Genomic DNA, 17,073 nt, shown 5'->3' on the forward strand with positions numbered 1-17,073 from the left:
TATTTATTTTTGTTGTACTTTTACCCCTTTTTCTCCCCAATTTCGTGATATCCAATTGGTAGTTACAGTCTTGTCTCAACGCTGCAACTCCCGTATGGACTTGGGAGAGGCACAGGTTGAGAGCCACAATGCTTCTTGACACACTGCTCGCTTAATCCGGAAGCCAGCTGTACCAATGTGTCGGAGGAAACGCAGTACAACTGGAGACCGTATCAGGGTGCACACAGGAGTCGCTAGAGCGTGATGGGACAAGGACATGCCAACCAAACCCTCCCCTAACCCGGACGACGCCTCATGGGTCTCCCGGTCTGGATCGAGCCCGGATCTGTAGTGATGCCTCAAGCACTGCAGTGCCTTAGACCGCTGCGGCACTCGGGAGGCTGTAACTCACATTTCTATGTGAATTCGGTCGGGTCACCCAAAAAGTTGCATATTGCATCTTTAATATTTTTTATTTTTATTTTCAGGGATGATACATTTGGATGAGAGTGTTTGTGTGTTTTTTTTTATATATGTGTGTTGTTACTCCGCCTGCAGGTAGAGAGCTTCCCCCCATCTGTCCTAATGTCAGACTGAAGCATCAACATCAACATCGCATCACTGTTGACAATCTGCCTCCTGAGGTTAGGGCGCGCTTTGCCTCTGACCCAGTCATGCCCCTCCGCACCAAGACTGTCAAAGAGTTTCAGTAAGTACACACACACACACACACACACACACACATCCTTATTATCATTCAGAAATTACTTTTAATATTTGTCTAATGTTTACTAGGGAAGACATTGAGAGGGCAACAGTCTCAGGCGATTGGAAACACGTCCACGATTTCTACTTGACCACGTTCGGCTCCTTTTTAGAACTGAATGCTGCCTTTAAGGTGGGTAATCCCCATGTCTGTGCCATGTTCAATTCTGAGGTTTCGTATTTGTATTGTCAGTCAAGCCAGTGCTATTTATACAGCATGATTTATCAGGACTTATTGCACTACTATGTCAATTCATTTGTATAGATAAGTGTGATGGTAAAATTGCTAAAGCAACCGTGCTAATTTTGAAATGTGACTGATCAACGCAAATTAAAGGTGATCATTGTTTTGGTATTAAAAGTCGGTGAATAAAGTATTTCTGGGAGCCAGGTAAAGGGGAATTTGGAGAGTTGTTTTTGAGTCTGTAAATGAATGAAGTCATTTAGAGAGTCGGGAAGAAAAGCACCTGTGCCTGGTTTCCATAGAGAGGGTTATTCATAAGAGCAGGACCTATAAGAGAACGTATGATCATATTCGCAACAGTTGGGTAAATGTTTAGAATGTGCCATGGTCGGTTTGCATTGCTTCCTAGAGGGTCTAGGATAAATATGTCATAACAAAGTATAATTAAGCAATAAGGCCCATGGGGGTGTTGTATATGGCCAACATACCATGACTAAGTTCTTATTTACAACGCAACACAGAGTGCCTGGATACAGTCCGTGGTATATTGGCCTTATATCACAAACCCCCAAGGTGCCTTATTGCTATTATAAACTGGTTACCAACATAATTAGAGCAGAAAAAATAAATGTTTTGTCATACGGTTTGATATACCACGGCTGTTAGCCAATCAGCATTCTGGGTACGAACCACCCAGTTTATAATTAAGCAATAAGGCCAGAGAAGGTGTGGTATATGTGTCACGTTCACTGTCTTCAAACTCCCTATCATAAATAAGCCAAGGCGCAGCGTGCCTGTAATTCCACATCCTTTAATCGAAGTGAACCTTACACAAACAAACAGGAAAAACAGAAACAGAACGTGACGCAACCGTGGCGCACACAAAACACTCACAGAAATAATAATTACCCACAAACACAGGTGGGGAAAAGGCTCCCTAACTATGATCCCCAATCAGAGACAACGATAGACAGCTGCCTCTGATTGGGAACCATACCCGGCCAAACAAAGAAATAAGAAAACTAGATTGCCCACCCAAATCACAACCTGACCTGATCAAATAGAGAAATAGAAAGGCTCTCTAAGGTCAGACTCTGGACTGCAGACCGTCGCTGGAGACTCTGGACTGCTGACCGTCGCTGGAGGCTCTGGACTGGGGACCGTCGCTGGAGGCTTCGTGCCATGGATCATCGCTGAAGGCTTCGTGCCATGGATCATCGCTGAAGGCATCGTGCCATGGATCATCACTGGAGGCTTCGGGCCATGGATCATCACTGGAGGCTTCGGCCATGGATCATCACTGGAGGCTTCGTGTCATGGATCATCACTGGAGGCTTCGTGCCATGGATCATCACTGGAGGCTTCAGGCCATGGATCATCACTGGAGGCTTCGTGCCATGGATCATCACTGGAGGCTTCGTGCCATGGATCATCACTGGAGGCTTCAGGCCATGGATCATCACTGGAGGCTTCGGGCCATGGATCACCACTGGAGGCTTCGTGCCATGGATCACCACTGGAGGCTTCGTTCCATGAATCACCACTGGAGGCTTCGTGCCATGGATCACCACTGGAGGCTTCGTGCCATGGATCATCACTGGAGGCTTCGGGCCACGTGGAGCCGGCACAGGACGTACCGGGCTGTGAAGCGCACCAGAGACACAGTGCGCAGAGCCGGCGCAGGACATCCTGGACCAAGGAGGCGCACTGGAGGGCTGGAGTGTAGAGCTGGCACAACGCGTCCTGGCTGGATGCTCACCCTAGCCCAGCAACTGCGGTGCGCTGGCACAGGACGCACTGGGCTGTGAAGGCGCACCGGAGACACAGTGCGCAGAGCCGGCGCAGGATATCCTGGGCCAAAGAGACGCACCGGTGACCAGGAGCGCTGAGCCGGCACAATCCGTCCTGGCTGAATGCCAACTCTAGCACGGCAAATGCGGGGAGCTGGCACAGAGTGCACCGGGCTGTGGATGCGTACCGGAGACACAGTACGTGTAACCGCAAAGCATGGTGCCTGCACGGTCACACGCTCCTTACAGCGAGTGCGGGGAGTTGGCTCTGGTCTGAAACCTCGCTCCGCCAACCACCCCGTGTGCCCCCCCAAAAAAATGGATTGGGGGCTGCCTCTCGTGCTTGCGTCGTGGTTGATTCTCCCCGGTCCAGCTCGTCTTCCCAGTAGGCACACGCTGCTTGGTCTTTTTGTGGTGGGTAATTCTGTCACGTTCACTGTCTTCAAACTCCCTATCATAAATAAGCCAAGGCACAGTGTGCCTGTAATTCCACATCCTTTAATCGAAGTGAAACTTACACAAACAAACAGGAAAAACAGAACGTGACGCAACCGTGGCGCACACAAAACACTCACAGAAATAATAATTACCCACAAACACAAGTGGGGAAAAGGCTGCCTAAGTATGATTCCCAATCAGAGACAACGATAGACAGCTGCCTCTGATTGGGAACCATAGCCATCCAAATCACACCCTGACCTGACCAAATAGAGAAATAGAAAGGCTCTCTAAGGTCAGGGCGTGACAATATGGCCAATATACCACGGCTAAGGGCTGTTCTTAGGTACGACGCAACACGTGCCTGGATACAGCCCTTAGCTGTGGTATATTGCCAATATACTACGAACCCTCGAGGTGCCCTATTGCTTAAACTGGTTACCAATGTAATTAGAACAGTAAAAATACATGTTTTGTCATACCCGTGGTATACGGTCTGATATACCACGGCTGTCAGCCAATCAGCATTCATGGCTCAAGCCACCCAGTGTATAATATAGAATATTAGCCTTCCCCCAGATGGAACCAGACTTGAACTGAGCGAGTCACCAATAAGTGTACAGCCGTGGCCAAAAGTTTTTATAATGACACAAAAATTAATTTTCACAAAGTCTGATGCCTCAGTTTGTATGATGGAAATTTGCATATACTCCAGAATGTTATGAAGAGTGATCAGATGAATTGCAATTAATTGCAAAGTCCCTCTTTGCCATGCAAATGAACTGAATCCCCAAAAACATTTCCACTGCATTTCAGCCCTGCCACAAAAGGACCAGCTGACATCATGTCAGTGATTCTCTCGTTAACACAGGTGTGAGTGTTGACGAGGACAAGGCTGCAGATCACTCTGTCATGCTGATTGAGTTCGAATAACAGACTAGAAGCTTCAAAAGGAGGGTGGTGCTTGGAATCATTGTTCTTCCTCTGTCAACCATGGTTACCTGCAAGGAAACACGTGCCGTCACCATTGCTTTGCACAAAAAGGGCTTCACAGGCAAGGATATTGCTGCCAGTAAGATAGCACCTAAATCAACCATTTATCGGATCATCAAGAACTTCAAGGAGAGCGGTTCAATTGTTGTGAAGAAGGCTTCAGGGCACCCATGAAAGTCCAGCAAGCGCCAGGACCGTCTCCTAAAGTTGATTCAGCTGCAGGATCGGGGCACCACCAGTACAGAGCTTGCTCAGGAATGGCAGCAGGCAGGTGTGAGTGCATCTGCACGCACAGTGAGGCGAAGACTTTTGGAGGATGGCCTGGTGTCTAGAAGGGCAGCAAAGAAGCCACTTCTCTCCAGGAAAAACATCAGGGACAGACTGATATTCTGCAAAAGGTACAGGGATTGGACTGCTGAGGACTGGGGTAAAGTCATTTTCTCTGATGAATCCCCTTTCCGATTGTTTGGGGCATCCGGAAAAAAGCTTGTCCGGAGAAGACAAGGTGAGCGCTACCATCAGTCCTGTGTCATGCCAACAGTAAAGCATCCTGAGACCATTCATGTGTGGGGTTGCTTCTCAGCCAAGGGAGTGGGCTCACTCACAATTTTGCCTAAGAACACAGCCATGAATAAAGAATTGTGCCAACACATCCTCCAAGAGCAACTTCTCCCAACCATCCAGGAACAGTTTGGTGACAAACAATGCCTTTCCCAGCATTATGGGGCACCTTGCCATAAGGCAAAATGATAACTAAGTGGCTCGGGGAACAAAACATCGATATTTTGGGTCCATGGCCAGGAAACTCCCCAGACTTTACTCCCATTGAGAACTTGTGGTCAATCCTCAAGAGGTGGATGGACAAACAAAAACCCACAAATTCTGACAAACTCCAAGCATTGATTATGCAAGAATGGGCCGCCATCAGTCAGGATGTGGCCCAGAAGTTCATTGACAGCATGCCAGGGTGGATTGCAGAGGTCTTGAAAAAGAAGGGTCAACACTGCAAATATTGACTCTTTGCATCAACTTCATGTAATTGTCAATAAAAGCCTTTGACACTTATGAAATGCTTGTAATTATACTTCAGTATTCCATAGTAACATCTGACAAAAATATTGAAAGACACTGAGGCAGCAGACTTTGTGAAAATGTATATTTGTGTCATTCTCAAAGCTTTTGGCCACGACTGTAGACCAAACTAACCTATGTGTTAGTCCTAATCTAAATGTGCTCTTAATTTCTCTTTCCAGAAAGATGCAAGCCCACCGTTCAACACGATTGAAGACTCAGGAATCAATACCAAATTCGTCAATGCTGTCTATGACGCATTATCGCACACGGTATGTAGAATGATAGAGCAACGAATAGCCATGTTTATATTAGGTTGTTGAAATGAAAACCTCTCACTAACTTTGATCTAACATTGATTCAACAGCCTCCTGATGCCCAGAGAGCAGTGCTGAAGGGGATCATTAACAGCTTGTTGAGAGAATGGAAGGGGTGTGTGGCATTCTTATAGTGTAGTGCTCTTTTATTTGACACTCAAATCAAAGGATTCCTCTCTACATAGTAAAGCTCTATACTTTGTGACTTGAATATTGATGTAAATGTTACATACTGGATGAGAAATGAAATTAACTTAATATTCTCTTCTTTGTTTAGCAGTCGACGGACGAAGGATGACCTGAGAGCGTATTTCATTCTAGTTCAGGTAACGTCATGCATCACATGCTGTATATGTACACACTACTGGTACAAATGACACACAGATTTGGCTAATGTGCTCTTTTGACCGCTGATACTTAATTCCACGCTATAAATAACAAACTCCTTTCATTATGTAACAGTAATAACGGCAATTTCCTCATTAGAAGTGAGGCCGTTTCTGCATTCAAATATACGCATTACCCCCCCAGCCCTCAGTCTAAAGGCAAACACAGGAAACTCTTGATGCGCTCCCTCACCACATGCCCCCCTCAGCCCTCAGTCTAAAGGCAAACACAGGAAACTCTTGATGCACTCCCTCACCACATGGCCCATTGACTCCAGTCATAGCCCAAGCAGTCCGTCTCAGTCAGGCTCTGGATATAATGAGAGCAGAGTGTTTACTTTACACATGACCAACAGACTAGAGGTAGGCTTGGCACCGGCCAAATATGGACACAAACAGCCTGGGAGAGACTCGGTAGGCAGACTGGGAAATGGCTGAGTTGAACTGGGACGATTTCTGTCTGCTAAAAATTGAGACTTTGGTTGGAGACTCTTGTCTCTATCCCATTCATGGTTAATTATTGTTTCAGGCGTTTTATGGGGTTTATAGGACCGTAAATTAAAAAGCACGTCTTCCATCCCTTTCTTGCCAACAACGTTTTGTGGTCATTGACTCTCTCCAGTTCTCTCATCTACATTTAGTGTGATTTGTCTTTGGGCTGTTGATAGGCTCTCTGACAGATCATGTGAAATTGAAAGGGACAAGACAATTATTAATTAATTAATTAATTATAGGGTTTGTATCACAATTAACACCCTATTTCCTAAATGGTGCTCTACATTTGACCAGGGCCCATAGAGTAGTATACTACATTTGACCAGGACCCATAGAGTAGTGTACTACATTAGACCAGGGCCCATATAGTAGTGTACTACATTAGACCAGGGCCCATATAGTAGTGTACTACATTTGACTAGGGCCCATAGAGTAGCGCAATACATTTGACCAGGGCCCATGGAGTAGTGTACTACATTTGACCAGGGCCCATAGAGTAGTGTACTACATTTGACCAGGGCCCATAGAGTAGTGCAATACATTTGACCAGGGCCCATAGAGTAGTGTACTACATTTGACCAGGGCCCATAGAGTAGTGTACTACATTTGACCAGGGCCCATAGCACCTCTGATCAAGTTGTGCACTATATAAGCAATATGGTGCCATGTGGGAAGCAGCCTTGGTAAATGTGTCTGATTGGCTTGGTTGATGTCAGTCAGACCCTTATAATACCAGTGATATTATTCTCCTCTCCTCTCTCTTTCTTCTCTCTTGCTCTCTCTCTCTTCCCGCTCTCTCTCTCTGTCTGCCGAGGGAACGGATGAGGTCATGTTTGAAGTAAAATAGTCTGGTTTCCTCTGTAATGCCAGTCTTTATTAGAAGCCAGACTTCTTCTGTTGTTAAGTTTTATTTCCCTTTTGAAGTGCAGTGCCACTGCTGAAAAAGCTTCTCTTTGTTGCAGAACCCTCAGTGCACCAGCCCAGCCACATATGTCATCTATGCACACTTACTGAGGCAAATAGCCGCGCTGGCGGAAGCAGACCACTATTTCCTGATGCACTGGTTTAAGAAGTAAGAGTCAGAATTGTTCCTCTGTCTTATGCAGTCCCATGCTTTTCCAGGCTGTAGTTGTTATCCACAAAGTAAACACAGTCCTCAGAAAGAAACCATGTTGTTATTCTTTATCCAGGAAAGTTAAATAAATGACGTTTTCCAAATTGTTTTAGTAGCAGTTGGTAGGAATTGAGCAGTCATAGCTTTCAAGCAAAGACAATCTGTTTTGAAAGTTAAAATGTATTCCTTGCCATGGTGATAATGCCTCGATGATGATTATCTAACCCAGGTTGTCCCAGAAGCGGTTCAAACAGCTGGTGGAGCGGCTGCACCTCTTCATCTCCACCCGTCTGTTCCCAGTCAAGCCCGAGGAGCTGCCCCCCATGGCCAAGTGCTCCTGGTGGATCCCCTCCGCAACCAAGGTCCTCTCCCTCCTCAGTGAGTAGGACGTCTTCTATCTCCACCCCCACAGAGATATGAGACTGGGGCAATGGTCAGGGCAGGGGGATGTTAGTGTAGTAGTGTGGAGATTTAGGGAAATGGGGGATCGGTCTATCCCTTGTAATGGAATAAACTGCACTTTCTACAGAGATTGAATTCTCTTGTCCATATTTGTTTGGTTCTCCTACCCATATTTGTCTGGTTATCTACCCATATTTGTCTGGTTCTCCTAACCATATTTGTCTGGTTATCTACCCATATTTGTCTGGTTATCTACCCATATTTATCTGGTTTTCCTAACCATATTTGTCTGGTTATCTACCCATATTTGTCTGGTTCTCCTAACCATATTTGTCTGCATCTCCTAACCATATTTGTCTGGTTATCTACCCATATTTGTCTGGTTATTCTAACCATATTTGTCTGGTTATCCTAACCATATTTGCCTGGTTCTTTTTTTATCATATTTGTCTGGTTATCTACCCATATTTGTCTGGTTCTCCTACCCATATGTGTCTGGGGTAGACGTTGTTTGAGGGTCAGAAGAGGTGTCAAAGTTCATGAGAATATATCAGTCTCCAAGAGAACTCGATACTGTTTCTGTTTTTTCTCCTTTGTAGATGCAGCAAATATCATTTCTAGCACTCCTATCCTGCCCTTTGTTGACTTCTACAACCCCACACTGGACCACACTGACTTCATGGAAGACTATCGAATATGGCAGACTCAGGGAAACTCTACCAGGTGTGACAGGACAATATTATCAGAGCAAAGCTTATGTTGACCAGTGCTCTTCAATTCTCCCCACAGCCCTTGCTGTTATGGTTCCTGTGTTTCCCTGTAAATAAATGGAGCTCCCTCTTGTGTCAGCTTTCAGCATTAGCACAACAGGTTATTTGTTTGATATCAGATTGCAACATGAAATATATCCAGCAGCTATCTTCAATGAGTATCATACACCAAAATCACACAATCCCTGATGAAACCAAAACATTATTTCCTTATGATAACCAAATATTCCCGTTCCATCCTGTTCCTCTCTGTCCCCAGGTTTACATTCTGCCAGTTCGCCTTCATTCTGTCCACGGTGGTGAAGAAGGCCGTTATCCAGAAGGACTCTGAACAGCAGATGATCAGCATGGCCAGGGTGAGACAGAGGTCACTGCCCACATGGGTCCTTGTCATCCATCTTTGACAGTGTCATTGTATTGCACTGTCAAAGCACAGACAATGCATCACATTCTCAGACTAACTCTTACCATTCTTCATATTGGCATATTGACTTCCTAGAGTTAATGTACAGAGAATGCATATATATTATTTTGTATATATATATATATTTAATTTTTATAAAAATAATGTATGTATGTTGGAGTGTATACTGTATAGGTCCTCAAGTTTTTCCCGGTCCATCTTGTAGTCAGGAAAAACCAAGAACAATAAGTTTACAATATTTACAGTGTATATCTCACTAAATCAGATTGAAAACATACGCTCTCCCTCTCAGACAGCAGTGGTCCAATTTAAACATCATGTACTGTGGTAACAACATAAGGAGTGGCTCTTGTTATTTATTTCAGCAAAGCCTGGTGGACAAAGTGTCTCGCAGACAGCGAGTGGACATGAGCTTGCTCTTTCTCAACATCAAAGTCCGACGGCTGCAGCTGGTCAGTGACTCAATGGATGAGGTAATACCATTTCCCATCTAACAGACACAAAAAAACATTATTTAAGAAGACAGCCCTGGAAGAGAGGCTTGATTACTATTTCTGTTATGCAATAATGTAAGAGCCAATTCATTTGATGTAAATTCAGTTATCTCACTGCTTTCCATGCAGTGCATTTCAAAACTGAAATATCCGAGGTATGTACAGTTGAAGTCAGAGGTTTACAAACACCTTAGCCAAATACATTTAAACTCAGTTTTTCACAATTCCTGACATTTAATCCTAGTAAAAATTCCTTGTCTTAGGTCAGTTAGGATTTTAACCACTTATTTTAAGAATGTGAAATGTCAGAATAATAGTAGAGAGAATGATTTATTTCAGATTTTATTTCTTTCATCACATTCCCAGTGGGTCAGACGTTTACATACACTCAATTAGTATTTGGTAGCATTGCCTTTAAATTGTTTAACTTGGGTCAAACGTTTCGAGTAGCCTTCAACAAGCTTCCCACAATATGTTGGGTGAATTTTGGCCCCTTCCTCCTGACAGAGCTCGTGTAACTGAGTCAGGTTTGTAGGCCTCCTTGCTCGCACATGCTTTTTCAGTTCTGCCCACAAATTATCTATAGGATTGAGGTCAGGGCTTTGTGATGGCCACTCCAATACCTTGACTTTGTTGTCCTTAAGCCATTTTGCCACAACTTTGGAAGTATGCTTGGGGTCATTGTCCATTTGGAAGACCCATTTGCGACCAAGCTTTAACTTTCTGACTGATTTCTTGAGATGTTGCTTCAATATATCCACATAATTTTCCTTCCTCACGATGCCATCTATTTTGTGAAGTGCACCAGTCCCCCCTGCAGCAAATCACCCCCACAACATGATGCTGCCACCCCCGTGCTTCACGGTTGGTTTGGTGTTCTTCAGCTTGCAAGCCTCCCCCTTTTTCCTCCAAACATAACGATGCCCATTATGGCCAAACAGTTCTATTTTTGTTTCATCAGACCAGAGGACATGTCTCCAAAAAGTACGATCTTTGTCCCCATGTGCAGTTGCAAACCGTAGCCTGGCTTTTTTTATTGGCGGTTTTGGAGCAGTGGCTTCTTCTATGCTGAGTGGCCTTTCATGTTATGTCGATATAGGACTCGTTTTACTGTGGATATAGATACTTTTGTACCTGTTTCCTCCAGCATCTTCACAAGGTCCTTTGCTGTTGTTCTGGGATTGATTTGCGCTTTTCGCACCAAAGTACGTTCATCTCTAGGAGACAGAACGCGTCTCCTTCCTGAGCAGTATGACAGCTGCGTGGTCCCATGGTGTTTATACTTGCGTACTATTGTTTGTACAGATGAACATGGTACCTTCAGGCGTTTGGAAATTGCTCCCAAGGATGAACCAGACTTGTGGAGGTCTACAATTTTTTTCTGAGGTCTTGGCTAATTTCTTTTGATTTTCCCATGATGTCAAGCAAAGAGGCACTGAGTTTGAAGGTAGGCCTTGAAATACATCCACAGGTACACCTCCAATTGACTCAAATGATGTCAATTAGCCTGTCAGAAGCTTCTAAAGCCATAACATCATTTTCTGAAATGTTCCAAGCTGTTTAAAGGCACAATCAACGTAGTGTATGTAAACTTCTGACCCACAGGAATTGTGATACAGTGAATTATAGGTGAAATAATCTGACTGTAAACAATTGTTGGAAAAATGACTTGTGTCATGCACAAAGTAGATGTCCTAACCGACTTGCCAAAACTATAGTTTGTTAACAAGAAATTTGTGGAGTGGTTGAAAAACAAGTTTAAACTTCAACTGTATAAATTCAGACATGCGGCATGCCTTGTTCTGATAAATTCAAGAAAGTTGGCCACAGCTTAACTTGCTCTCCTGCTTTTAGCTGACTAGAAATCGAGCAGACTTGAAGAAGAAGCTGAAAGTGTCGTTTGTGGGGGAGGCTGGTTTAGACATGGGTGGTCTGACCAAGGAGTGGTTTCTCCTTCTCATCCGACAGATCTTTCACACAGACCACGGTGAGACATATGGGACAAACATAGATACAGATGTTACAGCTGTTTTGTTTGCAACATTGCTATTTTCTCTATAGATAACAGTATACGTTCAGGAGATGTATTTCTCCTTTAGCCCTGGCTTTCTATTCTTCATCCTACAGTCTCAACCAGTATCCAGACTAAGAATGCTGACCTGTTAATTAAGAAAAAAACTCAAATGTATGATCTTCATGTTCTGGGACAGATTCTATTTACAGTATCTCCCATTTGGTTTGGGACCTAGCAGTCCAAAAAACGAAATTCCCATGTACTCTATTCAGAACATTTGTTATCTGTCTTTGACCGGAGACCTGTGTTCTGTCTATGTCATGTCTGGGTGGAGTTGTGTTTAAGCAGAGTGTATTTGTGTCTCCTCTCTGCAGGCATGTTTACGTTCTTCAAGGATTCCCACTGTCACTGGTTCAGCAGCTGGAAGTGTGACAACTACTCCGAGTTCCGATTGGTCGGAGTCGTATCCTTTTGTACCATACCGTGATTTACGGTACCGTGTTGCCCTTCGCGAACTGTAAACAGATTCTCAACGTACAGCTGGAGTCCTCATGTTGTACCCTGTAACTGGCGTCTGGAGTTTTAGTCAGGTCACATAGTGAGGAAGAACTCCTGGGAATCTTTGCACATTTACCATAGATACTCCGAGGTTCTCCACTCTCCCTATGCCAGGTTAATTGCTGCTTTGCAGATGATAGCTTTAGTTTTAGAACTATAATTTTGTGGGAATTCTTCAGTTTGTCATCTTCTAAACTGAGGAGACTCTGCAGTGCTTTTCTATTTGGCACATTGCAATCTGATGTAATCTAATAGAATAACTAAAGCATGCAGAATATGAATGTGTTAAGTTACCGGGTCGTTCCACGAATAGAGTGCGTGTCTTTTATATCCTTGTGACATAGTGTTTATTTAGATCAAAAACTAAATGTAACAGCTAGATCATATACACCTACACTCTAACTAAACTAAATCATGTTAACATTTCAATAGTAGTTTGTTTTCATTCAAATCAATTAGTTGAGCCCACTTAAGACCCACATTTTCCCAGGTTTTCACCATAATTGTAAAGCCCTAGTTGTGAAATGAATTCTTTTTAGTATGGTAAAACTATTCCTTTTAAAATTATTTTTTCAAAAGAAACATTGAACATCTAATAGTTAAATCATAGTTTAAAAGCAGGTGAGCTGTTTCTACTCTTTTTGGCCATTTTTTGGTGTTTTGTGGTGGAAAACCCTGTTACTCATAGATGTTTTAACAAGTACACTGTGTGTGTGTGTGGGGGGGTTGCATTCAATTGCCCCTCGCTGTTGTACACAACAAGCTTCCATTCCCCCTGTCACAAGGGGATTTATGGCTGATTTAAGATGACCTTGTCAACCCTGTTACAGTCAACCCTGTTACTTTAATTGTCACCTTTTATCGTCATTTTTATTAGTTGAACCTATGTAGATGGGAAAATATGTTTGTTGTGACGTTGACCATGGGCTCTTTATGACAGAATGCTAAAGGTGTCACGAGCACCACTGCAAATATTGAGATGAGTGAGATGCACAACTTCGCTCTCACACAGTCACACACAGTATCTGTTCACTACATGCTGTTCACAGTGTGGTAGCCATGTTTCCACACTCTTAGTTGTTGCGGAAGTTGACCAACTATGCTGTTTACTTTCTGCATCTACGTTATATCGCTAAGTTTACTTTTAAAATTAGATGAAATACAGTACCAGTCAAAAGTTTGGACACACCTATTCATTCAAGGGTTTTTCTTTATTTTTACTATTTTCTATATTGTAGAATAATAGTGAAGATATCAAAACTTTGAAATAACACATATGGAATCATGTAGTAACCAAAAAAGTGTTAAACAAATCAAAATATATTAAAAGTAGCCCCTCTTTGCCTTGATGACAGCTATGCACACTCTTGGCATTCTCTCAACCAGCTTCATTAGGTAGTCACCTGGAATGCATTTCAATGAACAGGTGTGCCTTCATAAAAGTTAATTTGTGGAATTTATTTCCTTCTTAATGAGTTTGAGCCAATCAGTTGTTTTGTGACAAGGTAGGTGTGGTATACAGAAGATAGCCCTATTTGGTAAAAGACCAAGTCCATAAAAATTAAGAAAAACCTGTGAATGAGTAGGTGTGTCCAAACTTTGACTGCTACTGTATATATTTAAAAAGGTTTACAGAATAACACTACCCAAAGGGCCCTCTATTGGTGGAATGACACTACCATGTATTCAGCACTTTCTGGGTGTTCTACAGAGACGACAGTCACTGTGTGTTGGGAGTCGCAGCTTGTGCGCACGTGGCTCTCCCCTTGGTTACGGCTGACTCGAATCTCGCCAAGTTGCACAATCACAAGTGATGAGGCAGACACAGAGGCAGCCAGTAGCCAGGAGCCAGGGCCGTGTCCTGGCCTTACCTCTCTCCATTGTCTGCTGTCCCCTCCTTGCCTGAGGCATGTTCAGCCAGCCTGAGCTAGTCCACCCACATACCCCTGCACCCCTTCCACCTCACCAGTCTGTCTGCCACTCGGTTAGAATTACTGCACACTGACCGACACTGAAGTGGCTATGTGTCTCTGTCTGAAACTGTGCTACCAACACCACAGGGAGGGCGGGGTGATGAAAAATGCCATGTCACAACAGAGAATAGAGAGAAAGAGAGAGAGATAGTGATAAAAACGGAAAGGTTCTGTTTTGTCTTATTTTGTGGGCTGCTAGTCTGGCTGGAGCGGTCTGATTTTCATTCTCCGCCTCTCAGTTCCCATGGAATTTTCCCCAAGTCTGCGCCAATATAAGTTGAAGCATTTTCCCAAACTCTATTCATCTATTTAGCAAGCTAGGGAGCTCTGCAGCTTAGCCTCTCCCACAGAAGTTCCATATGGACGACACATGAAGTGAGATCTGCCAGAAGCAGCTGGAACCGCTTTAGGAGTTCAGGCTCCGTCCAATTTCATTGTAAATGCATAATACACCTGCTGTTTATATTCGCTCTTCAGGTATGCTACTAGCCAATATACATGGCAAAATACTGTGTTAATCGAGTGATAATTATGATCATTACCACACGCTGCAGGGTCTGAAGCTAGTATAAAATGCTGTCATTGTTACAAAGTATGAAGAACTCAGGAGCACAATACTGCTATGCTACATTAAAGGAATATAACTAACCACATTTTAATCTGTTCTTCTAGTGGTGTATATGAGTTATTGTAATGATAACCTTGAGTCATTTGGTGTTGGAAGGTAATTGCTTTCTATTGCAAAGGATCTGTGATTACCGCCTTACCATAGACTTTGATACACCCTCAACTTGATATGTGTCAGCTCATGGGACTGGCCGTCTACAACAGCATCACCCTGGACATCAGCTTCCCCCCCTGTGTCTACAAGAAGCTGCTGACCCCGCCCGTGGTGCCGTGTGACCTCGATCCCCCCGTTGGCATGGCGACCCTCACACTGGACGACCTGCAGCAGGTCATGCCTGTATGTACACAACACAAGCTGTGACTCTCACTGGCATTCTTTCCCCTTACACTGCACTCTTCTCATAACGATCACAAGTACAAGAATATTGATTGCAGTGGTCAAAGAAACATTTGTATACTTGCAAAGTACTCCTCTTTTTAAGGATAATTATTTCTATAATCAAATGAATGGACGTGATGCTTATGAGAGGACCATTTTAGAATGATTAAGATTTTCTCTGAAGGGTAAAGTGTTGATTTGTACAGTATATGAATATGGATGTACAGTTGAAGTCGGAAGTTTACATACACTTAGGTTGGAGTCATTAAAACTTGTTTTTCAACCACTCCACAAATTTCTTGTTAACAAACTATAGTTTTGGCAAGTCGGTTAGAACATCTACTTCTACTTTCCAACAATTGTTTATAGACAGATTATTTCACTTATAATTCACTGTATCACAATTCCAGTGGGTCAGAAGTTTACATACACTAAGTTGAATTTCGCTCAGGAAGGAAACACGTTATGTCTCCTAGAGATGAACGTACTTTGGTGCGAAAAGTGCAAATCAATCCCAGAACAACAGAAATGGACCTTGTGAAGATGCTGGTGGAAACAGGTACAAAAGTATCTATATCCACAGTAAAACGAGTCCTATATCGACATAACCTGAAAGGCCGCTCAGTAAGTAAGAAGCCACTGCTCCAAAAGCTGCCATAAAAAAAAGCCAGACTACGGTTTGCAACTGCACATGGGGACAAAGATTGTACTTTTTGGAGAAATGTCCTCCGGTCTGATGAAACAAAAATAGAACTGTTTGGCCATAATGACCATCGGTATGTTTGGAGGAAAAAGGGGGAGGCTTGCAAGCGAAGAACACCATCCCAACCGTGAGGCACGGGGTTGGCAGCACCATGTTGTGGGGGTGATTTGCTGCAGGAGGGACTGGTGCACTTCACAAAATAGATGGCATCGTGAGGAAGGAAAATGATGTGGATATATTGAAGCAACATCTCAAGAAATCAGTCAGGAAGTTAAAGCTTGGTCGCAAATGGGTCTTCCAAATGGACAATGACCCCAAGCATACTTCCAAAGTTGTGGAAAAATGGCTTAAGGAAAGCAAAGTCAATGTATTGGAGTGGCCATCACAAAGCCCTGACCTCAATCCTATAGATAATTTGTGGGCAGAACTGAAAAAGCGTGTGCGAGCAAGGAGGCCTACAAACCTGACTCAGTTACACCAGCTCTGTCAGGAGGAATGGGCCAAAATTCCTCCCAACTAATTGTGGGAAGCTTGTGGAAGGCTACCCGAAACGTTTGACCCAAGTTAAATCATTTAAATGCAATGCTACCAAATACTAATTGTGTATGTAGACTTCTGACCCACTGGGAATGTGATGAAAGAAATAAAATCTGAAATAAATAATTTTCTCTACTATTATTCTGACATTTCACATTCTTAAAATAAACTGGTGATCCTAACTGACCTAAGACAGGGAATCTTTACTGGAATTAAATGTCAGGAATTGTGAAAAGCTGAGTTTAAATGTATTTTGCTATGGTGTATGTAAACTTCAGACTTTAACTGTAAGTATGGTTGCTAGACTAAGAAGTTATATAGAGCGGGCTAAAATTAACTCCAATATGCCCCTGTTCCTACTTATAGCTGAACAATATGTGAAGGAATAAAGGCATCATAACGTCAGTAATGTGCTTGTAGTTTAGGGAGTCATATATTGTGCTATTTGTTGACGCGTGGTGTCGAAGTGTTTGTGCCGTGCGCCACAGGAGTGTGAGATAATCAACCAGGTTCACACTCCATACGGTCCCAGTCTCACCCTGCCACCAGTCTCATAACAGTGTGGCTGCTGCCAAGGTGAGATGGGAGTTATTTGGCTAGGTCTCAGTGGTGCCAGGCTGGACTCCCACCATCACCTCAGACACACCAGTGATAGATTCC

The 17,073-nt window shown here is 43.5% G+C and overlaps 1 protein-coding gene across 7 annotated transcripts in view; it reads left to right on the forward strand.

Annotated features, from left to right (window-relative positions):
- LOC106578970 (probable E3 ubiquitin-protein ligase HECTD2) overlaps window positions 1-17,073 on the forward strand; it is a 39,388-nt gene that overhangs the window by 8,083 nt on the left and 14,232 nt on the right. For 5 of the 7 annotated variants that reach the window (XR_001322556.2, XM_045702425.1, XM_014158305.2 and 2 more), the window contains 13 exons: window positions 538-688; window positions 775-877; window positions 5,403-5,492; window positions 5,588-5,652; window positions 5,815-5,863; window positions 7,381-7,490; window positions 7,762-7,910; window positions 8,534-8,657; window positions 8,964-9,060; window positions 9,494-9,601; window positions 11,477-11,609; window positions 12,011-12,099; window positions 14,973-15,131. Coding sequence is in view for 6 of the 7 variants with exons in the window: in XM_014158305.2 (XP_014013780.1) it covers window positions 538-688; window positions 775-877; window positions 5,403-5,492; window positions 5,588-5,652; window positions 5,815-5,863; window positions 7,381-7,490; window positions 7,762-7,910; window positions 8,534-8,657; window positions 8,964-9,060; window positions 9,494-9,601; window positions 11,477-11,609; window positions 12,011-12,099; window positions 14,973-15,131 (1,427 nt within the window). In the remaining variant the exon portion in view is untranslated. The remainder of the gene's footprint in view (window positions 1-537; window positions 689-774; window positions 878-5,402; window positions 5,493-5,587; window positions 5,653-5,814; window positions 5,864-7,380; window positions 7,491-7,761; window positions 7,911-8,533; window positions 8,658-8,963; window positions 9,061-9,493; window positions 9,602-11,476; window positions 11,610-12,010; window positions 12,100-14,972; window positions 15,132-17,073) is intronic. The other 2 variants (XM_014158306.2, XM_014158308.2) reach the window with 1 other exon arrangement.

The sequence above is a fragment of the Salmo salar genome, chromosome ssa19 (assembly GCF_905237065.1).
Source record: "Salmo salar chromosome ssa19, Ssal_v3.1, whole genome shotgun sequence".
Taxonomy (NCBI): domain Eukaryota; kingdom Metazoa; phylum Chordata; class Actinopteri; order Salmoniformes; family Salmonidae; genus Salmo; species Salmo salar.